Source organism: Atta cephalotes, assembly GCF_000143395.1.
Source record: "Atta cephalotes unplaced genomic scaffold scaffold00002, whole genome shotgun sequence".
In the NCBI taxonomy this organism is placed as follows: domain Eukaryota; kingdom Metazoa; phylum Arthropoda; class Insecta; order Hymenoptera; family Formicidae; genus Atta; species Atta cephalotes.
Window position 1 is genome coordinate 9,433,035 of NW_012130066.1, and position 8,639 is coordinate 9,441,673.

The 8,639-nt window shown below is 31.9% G+C and overlaps 1 protein-coding gene across 1 annotated transcript in view; it reads right to left on the reverse strand.

The window, feature by feature from the left end:
• Positions 1 to 308: 308 nt before the first annotated feature.
• The window catches only part of LOC105623748, a 61,205-nt gene continuing 52,874 nt past the window's right edge, over positions 309 to 8,639 (reverse strand). Inside the window, exons 3-5 of the mRNA XM_012205131.1 lie at positions 1,507 to 1,913; positions 539 to 585; positions 309 to 406 (exon numbers count right to left, since the gene is read on the reverse strand). Coding sequence (XP_012060521.1) covers positions 309 to 406; positions 539 to 585; positions 1,507 to 1,913 — 552 coding nt within the window. The remainder of the gene's footprint in view (positions 407 to 538; positions 586 to 1,506; positions 1,914 to 8,639) is intronic.

Sequence of the window (8,639 nt, forward strand, 5' to 3'; positions counted from 1 at the left end):
ACGCCGAACGTACGCAGCGATTCTCCATCCGAATGCTCGGTGAGTACAATGATCTGTACTTGAAAACCGATGTCTTGTTATTAACCGATATTTTTGAAAATTTCCATGAAATTTGTGTCGCGAGTTACGATCTCAATCCTGCACATTACTATACAAGTAGTATAATATAACGGGTTCTAACTCAATGATAGGTGAGAAAGGCGCGGGGGATTTGTAGGCGCAGAGGAAGGGAACGGAGCGGGAAAGGTCCCGCTATCGATGTTTACATAAACACCAGTACCAATGATACATGCCGCCACGTTATGATGTCACGTATCATTGGGACTATTGCCGTTATCGCCACCGTCACCATCACCACCGCCGCCGCCGCCATCGCCGTCGTCGCCGCCACTGCCATGGCTGCCGCCTTAAGATGAAAAAATAATATAAATAAAAAATATATAACAATATATAAAAAATAATAGTGTATAACATAAAATATATAATTATACATAAAGTATATTCTAATTATCTTTTTCTAATTCACTTTTTATAATACTTTTTAAATTTACTTTGTAATCCATTTTTTCAGGAGACACATCGTAGCTATATTTGCATAAGAGGATTCATGAATCTTTCTAATGCACAGATAATTTGCGCAGAAAGATGGTTAGGTTGGTGGGATCGAGAAGAGAATATAAGATATATGGGAGCAAACTGATTCTTTTTGGTGTAATTATTCGGTCTCTGGTCGTATGAGCCCGATCCGGAGCCTGAAGATTGGAATTGTAAGTTGATAAAATCTTATTGATAAAATTTAAAGGATATATATAATATTATATATATGTATATATACATGTGTGTGTGTGTGTGTGTGTGTGTGTGTGTGTGTGTGTGTGTGTGTGTGTGTGTGTGTGTGTGTGTGTGTGTGTGTGTGTGCGCGCGCGCGCGCGCGCGCGCGCGTGTGTAAGTATTATACTTTCTTATTCTTATTTGAAATATGATCTTTTATTAACATATTTACAAGGTATATCATACTTGGATAATAAATTCAGATATGAATTATTTAAGTGAATTTATTTAAGTGAATTAATAATTTTTTGGCCGATTGCACCAACGTTACTTTAAGCAAAGTTTAAAACTCTCTATGTCTCTGTCTCTTTTTCTCTAAAACGAGACGGAGAGAGTTTTAAGTCTTGCTTAAAGTCAAAGTAACGTTAGTGCAACCGGGTCTTAATACGTTATTTAAAGGATTTTTCGTAAATTTTAACATATTAAAAATCATATATATTTAATTTGAAAATTATACTATTATTATACGTATTATAAAAGTAGATAAAATTCTGTTTCATAAAATATTTTTTAATGTATATATTATATTTATATTTTAATGTATATGTTATACTTACGTTTAATAAACTCATAGTATACTAATATGTGTTTATTGAGGTCTTAAAATTGAGAATAATTAGTAAAAGTGAATTTGCTTTCTAAAATGTCTAAAATTTATCATATTTTTACACTTACTTTGTTATTTCTTGATGTTTTTTGATACATGATATTAAATAAATTTCATTAGTAGTTTGCTGTATCTCAAAAGCCAATATTTCAAGTTTAGCTGAAGAATAAAATAGGATAACAGCAATCATGACGTCCACACCAATACAGAAGACAGTATGTATAATTGCAAATATTTGCATAAAGTAAAGAATAAATTTTAGAAGTGGCGGTTTTGTTGAAAATGGATACCACACATCTAAGGGAAATTCCAAAGGTAAAAACATTGGAGCACAAATGACAGTAATTCCTGCCATTACAAAAGAAATCGCAATAGTTGAAATGAACATCCCATAGCGATTCATATATTTCTGCAGAACAGCTTTTTCATAATTCTTTGAGACTTTTGCAAACTTTTCAATGTTTATCATCAAGTCCTAAAACAAATTTAAATGATTTATAAATAATATAAATTGGAATAAAATAAGGAATACCCTTACTAATAAAAACTAAGAAAAAAAAGTTTTAAAGAAATTGTTATATATTGTTATAAATTGTTTTTTATTTATTTAAAGTAGTTTAAAGTAGTTAAAGTAGTTTAAAGTAGTTTAAAAGCGAAAAAAATATGTTAAGAAAAAAATGTAATGTCAGAAAGATGTAATAACAACGAAAGTCACTAATCACGTAAGTATCGTTGCTATAGCAATTATAATCTCGATATCGGTCACAAAATCGAAATTGCTATAGCGACTGATATATGCTCGATATGTGACGCGGGCTGCGAGGCCAAAAGGGCGATATCACGCTTATCGCATGATACCGATACTAACTATAATGCGCCTGCACGAGCAGGATAATTAATAAGACCCCAAAACGATAAGTAATTAGGAAACTGATAATTGCAAAATGCTTATGAGCAAACTCGAGATGTGCCACCACCTATCTGAGATAGAGTTGTTTCAAATAACCCTTAATACAATAATAGAATACAATAATAAAATAATAATAAAACAATAATAAAAAAATTATTAATTAACTCAAATGTTATAAATGATTAATAGATAATTAGAAATATCGTGATGCCTATAATCAGGAATCAAGGTTGCGAAAAGATTTAACAGAGATTCTAACGCCAAATGCCAAAAAAGCAAATACGGCTGAATCTCTCTTGAACCAAAAGCGAATTCAGTACGGAGAAATACGAGTAATAAAACTCAAGATCACTAGATATCGATTCAGCAATCACTTTGATTGCCTATGAGATAATGTGAAAATCTCCCTAATACACGTAATTAAATCATCAAGAATTATTCTAATGCAAACAGATACTTGTTCCAATCTTGAAAATCCGATATCTCATCTATGCTTATTGCAAAGTATGTTGCCGATTTTATTGTATCAAGATTGTATCATACTATTTTATTTGCAAGAATTTCAAGAATCCCATTTATTATCATGAGATAACCACTGATTAAAATTGTTCGATTCAACCACGAATTAAGTTCTGAGACGTCTTCTACTTGCATTTTTAATGTTCTGTATAAATTAGAGCACTCATCGTTATCGTTTCCTCGTAGAGCTAATCTTTGTTGAGCTAATGTGTTTACTATGCTAAATATTTTTCTTAACATTTCCTACACGTGAAGCCTTGAAATCGTTAATAAATAAACATGTCATCTAGTTAAAATATAATTATAATTAAAATAAAATATAATTATAATTCATTCTCGATCGCAGTATTAATTGTTAATCTCGCTCAAATGAAATAAATGTTATAAGAATGTTATAATCGATAACCATGTATTTCTCTGGTTTGTAAATTATAAACAAGCATATTTATTTCTGTTAAAAAGTACAAATATAATGTAAAACTGTAATAAGATAAGTAATCAAATTTATTATCAGCTTCATAGAAAATGATCCTCTTATCACATTCACGATTCCAACAAAAAAATTTGATAAATGCTATTCATATTTTTTTAAATAATTGTTATTCTTTCTTATTTATTTTCTCTACAAAGATTAAAGTTCCATAACATAATAATAATGAACATTACATGTAAAAGACAAATATTTTACGTTCCTTACGTCAAATATATTTCCAAAAGTTTCCTTCTCATTTTTAGCATATTCCATTGTAAACTAGCCTTTTCCATCCCTAACACATTAAAAAGTCTTATTAAAAGAAGAAAAGATAAACCAGATTTTCTATCTAACCAGAAATAGTTTATACAATAAGATTTCTTGTGACGATTGTGAGGCAAGCTATGTTGATCAGACAAAAAGAAAATTAAGTACGAGATTACACGAACATATCTTTGATATTAAGAAGAATACTGGTTCTCTTAAACTGATCTGTCGATGGTCAAATGCCTTGTGCGTTTCGATTCGTGACTTACTGTTCGAGTTTTACCAGCACCTCACATAAGGCTTGTTCCGATATGAGACATGAGGTGATCTATTTATTTGATTGCTTCAGGATAAGCCAATACATTTTAGCTTTCGCAGGGAAGAGGCTGATCAGATTGAAAGCTTGGCGTCCTGCCTCGGAGTTAGGTTCAGGTTCGGGTTGCTGAGCGATTCCTGTGAAGCGTCCCGGCGACTTCCGAAGCGCTGGCCGATCAGTATCGCGCGTACAGGCGACGCAAGCTAAGAGAGTAGCTACGAAGATCCGATGATCGAGATCGATATCGCGAGAACTGAACAATTGTCCTCATCCAATCATGGGTAGGATTCGCGGGAATAGTTGTTGATAGCTATGCTGATTAGGGGTCTCTGGCTCCGACGAGTGAGCTATGCTACATGCTCGGGAACCAGCCTGCATAGCTGGTAGAGCGTGGATAGTCGCTCATTCCAACCAATGAGTTGCTTGTTGAGATATCCCGCGAGCGCACTGGGAGTCTCGGCCGTGACGCGCTGATCGGACGGAACTCCAAAGGACTCCGTGGGATTCCGAATCCTAGGATTCCGAAGTCACGAATCCCATGGGGGCCATGTGAGTTAAGCTTAATTGCAGATATCATAAACACTCACTCTCTTCTATTATAACTGATCATCGTCATCGATTTTGATCGTCACAATTTTAGATGGAATGAAATGAAAATTTTAAATTGTAAATCTTCGTATAACAAGAGATTAGTGTCTGAAATGATTCATATTAAAAGAAACAAGATCTTAATAAAAAGAATGATACTGAATTGTTACCTGAAACTTACTTACAGATCATTCAATCTCTTTCTCCTTCTTAACTGCATTCTTTCTCTTTTTACTTCTCCTCTCCCCACTTTCTCTTCCTTCTATTTTTTTCTATCTTTTTTCTCTTTTATGTTCCCCTTCCTTTCTAATTTACTATTTCAACCTTCTTATCTTGGTACGTGGATTTTATTGTCTGTGAGCTTAGAGTAATGATTATATTTTCAATCTCATCACATTGTCTAAAAATAGACGATGTTTATATTATATTGACATACAATCAAAGTATTTATTCTCATTTGATTCAGCTGCTATTAAATTAAATATATACAATTTATAATATATATATGTACATATATCACACAATTTCAATTCGTATTAATGATTTTAATTCACATTTCTACATTTACATTTCTCATAATATTAGATTACTTTTTTATTTTGATTTTTATTCCTTGCTTCTTAGTTTGTATTTCTCTTATTAGATTTGATTATTTATCTTATTATATTTTTACATTTATATTTTACATTTATATTTGTATTTTTTAACAGAGACAAATGTTTATCTATAATCTTCATACACAAACCAGAGGAATACATGATTATCATTACAACATTCTTATAACATTTATTTTATATTGAACGAAATTGATAATTAATACTGCGATCGAGCGAATTATAATTTTTATATATCTTATCTATGTAATATTTTCACTGTTATTTTGTTTGTTTGATAATGATCCAACAGTAATCGAAACGTTTGGTTTTGTTTTGTTTATTACCGGCAAATTAAAGTTTTATATTTTAACATTTTTATTTATTAACAGTTTCAAATTTTAATTTATAACGATTAATCTTAGGCCCTTTCTGTTTTTTAAATTTATTAACTTTACTGTGAAATTATGATGTTACTCACTTTTTTGTGAATATTAAATGTCGTCATAGCATTTTTCCATTTATTGAATCCTAGTTTCTACATAAACACGATGAGAATTTAAGCATTGACTGTTGACGGAAAATAGCTTCTTGGTCATAGCTTCGGTACACATTGTACAAACAGCATTGCCAGAAGAATTTAATGACAACCATAAGAAAGTCTTTTGTAAGATTTGGAAGGATTTAAGAAGGTTAGAGCCTTAAAAATAAATAGCAGTGAACCATCCAGACTAGTCGCTGTCGCGCTCTGCCTTCTGAGTTCTTCCGCGAATTATCAAAGCCGAGGCTATAACACACATTGTGAGAGTGCCGTTTCCGTCAAAGCCCTGATCTCAATCTTTTTGCATTGTTTCTTGTTTTTTTTTTGACTCAATGAAAGTGCCCCTAATCGTGTTGAATAAATATATCATTTTATTTTAAATTTCCCTCTTTATTTCTTCGCGAGCATTCTCTGTCGCATGAAAGCAGCTCCTTATAAACAATAATCCCAGTTTACCGCTCGATTTTTCCTTTCCTTATCGTACGCGTGAGCAATAAGAATGTTTTCGCAGCCCGCGGAGCCCAACGTTTCACGTCCCTCGTTCTCGCGACGATTCCATCAAATCTGATATGTGACAAAAGATATGATAAATTTTTAGACAATTCTCCCTCCTCGATTTTTTTGAAATTCGGTTTTCTTTATTTTTTTTATCGCTAAATATGAATCTGGAAGAATTTTTTGATCAAACATATTCAGACCCCTATATTTTAAAATTAGGATAATTCTGACAAAATATACCGCGCTGGTATTTACGCCGCAGAAGTCAGAAAAAATAAAAGGCATGGAGGTAATCTTCCCGCAACTACTGTGTTACATGCCTTTATGTTATATTAGTATTATGTTATGATTTCGATTTCTTATTATTAATATTAATGAAATTATTGTGAGTTGAATCGATTTGTCACTGTGTTAAGTAACGCCATCATAAATTATAATCTGCATAAAATGATTAGTTTAGGACGTGCAAAAGACTTAGTGGTATTTCGTGAGTGTAGAAAAATAGTAAAGCATGTTGTATAACAAAATACAAGTATTTTGCTCTTGTATTCTTTGTTTAGTTTGTTGTCTTGTATATCCCACTTGTTTGGGATATATAGATCTAACGGGCTGGATTTATGCCGAAAGCATACAAAGTGCATAAATTGAATTCAGTGCACTAAATGCAATAAACACATTACATGAAATATGTATCTCATAACACTTATAATACATTTGGGAAGATTGTAATTATTATTTATTACTTCATATACATATTTATCATTCTTATTCCTTAATAAAACTTTATAAATTTTATAAGTTATTGTATCATTTTACGTCTTATTTATATGCATTATTTGTAAATTTTTTTATGAGCCATACATACCCCTCCCCCCTTCTCCTATAAGTAGTTATATATCCCACCTCTATAGGACATATGGTAATAATACAAGGATTTAAAAAAGGCTATTATTCAATACAAAATATTAATATTTCGTATTAAAGATTTATATTTCACGGATTTCTGTTTCACGGATTTATACTAGGAGGATTTATCAGGTTGCTCCTCGTCCTGATGAAGTGGACTGCAAGGCTCACGAAACGTTAGTTCTCCATTCCAAGAATGAATCTGGACATGGAGAAAACTCGCGAAACATAATCTTTATATAGAAAGCATCCGTGGAAGCCTCAAGAATATATTATCAATATTTCTAATATCTATTTTCATTTCTAATATTTTTTTCATAATAGTAGACAGTACAAAGTTTTTATCGATATAGTTTATTTATTTTAACATAGTTTATTTTAAACATAGTAAATAATACTTTGATAGATGCAGCGATTATACCGGAGTTACCGTATGTATCTATGTTACCGGAGTTACCCTATGTGAAACCTGATGAAACTGTTTAATGTTCACCGCTACCACCAATAATTGATCAAATTGCACCGTGCTCTGCGTGAAAAAAGGCTGCATTATCGGAAAAGAGATGACAAGCTGATTTTATTAAATCTTATAGATAGAATCTTATAGATAGAAACCAATCTAGCTCACGCCGATCTAAACTCAAATCATGTAAGATTTCAAAAGTCGAATAGACTTAAATATTAAACTTCTACATCTAATTTTCATCTTAATTCAACATCGAGGTCGCAATCATTTTTATCAATATATCTTCCATGACAACGCACACGTCAACAATGGTCCAAAACTTGGAGACACTCTGGGAGAGATGATTGGTTTGCCTCGAAAGATGAGGAATTTTTTTGGCGTGGTATACACAAATTGTCCGAAAAATGTATAGTGAGGGCAAGTACTTTGAATAAATTTGTTTTTGCTTCCTAGGAAAAAAAATATGTTTTTCTGATTAAAAAACAACGGATTTAAGCTTATACATCTGGCTAAAAATCTTGTTTCTATATTGATATCGATATTCTAAAATATTGATTGTGCAAAAGAAATTGTCTAAAACTGAAAGATGTAAGTAATATTGCCAACAAAAGGCTCTAACTGGCAGAGGAGAGAGTCGGATGAAATTAGTACTTTTACAAAAAAAAACCCTAAATTTTGAACGTTAAACATTGAAAAAGAACGCTCAAAGGATATTTGGCCATTTTTGGATCAAAAAGTTAATAATTAGAATCAAAGTTAATAATTAGAAATTCTTTGTGGGATCTAAAAGCATAAAATAACAATTAATCACTATACCTAGGGAAAATTATGAAAATCATGATTTATTATTGATTATTGAAATATAAGCGTTTTTTAAACTATATATCCTTTAAAATAAAATCGATTGCATATTTATGTGCCGAAAGATGACTATTAAATGTAGAAACAGTATATTGTGTGTATTGTGTGGGGGGGGAGGAGAGGGATGTGTGTGTGTGTGTGTGTGTGTGTGTGTGTGTGTGTGTGTGTGTGTGTGTGTGTGTGTGTGTGTGTGTGTGTGTGTGTGTGTGTGTGTGTGTGTGTGTGTGTGTGTGTGTGTGTGTGTGTGTGTGTGTGTGTGTGTGT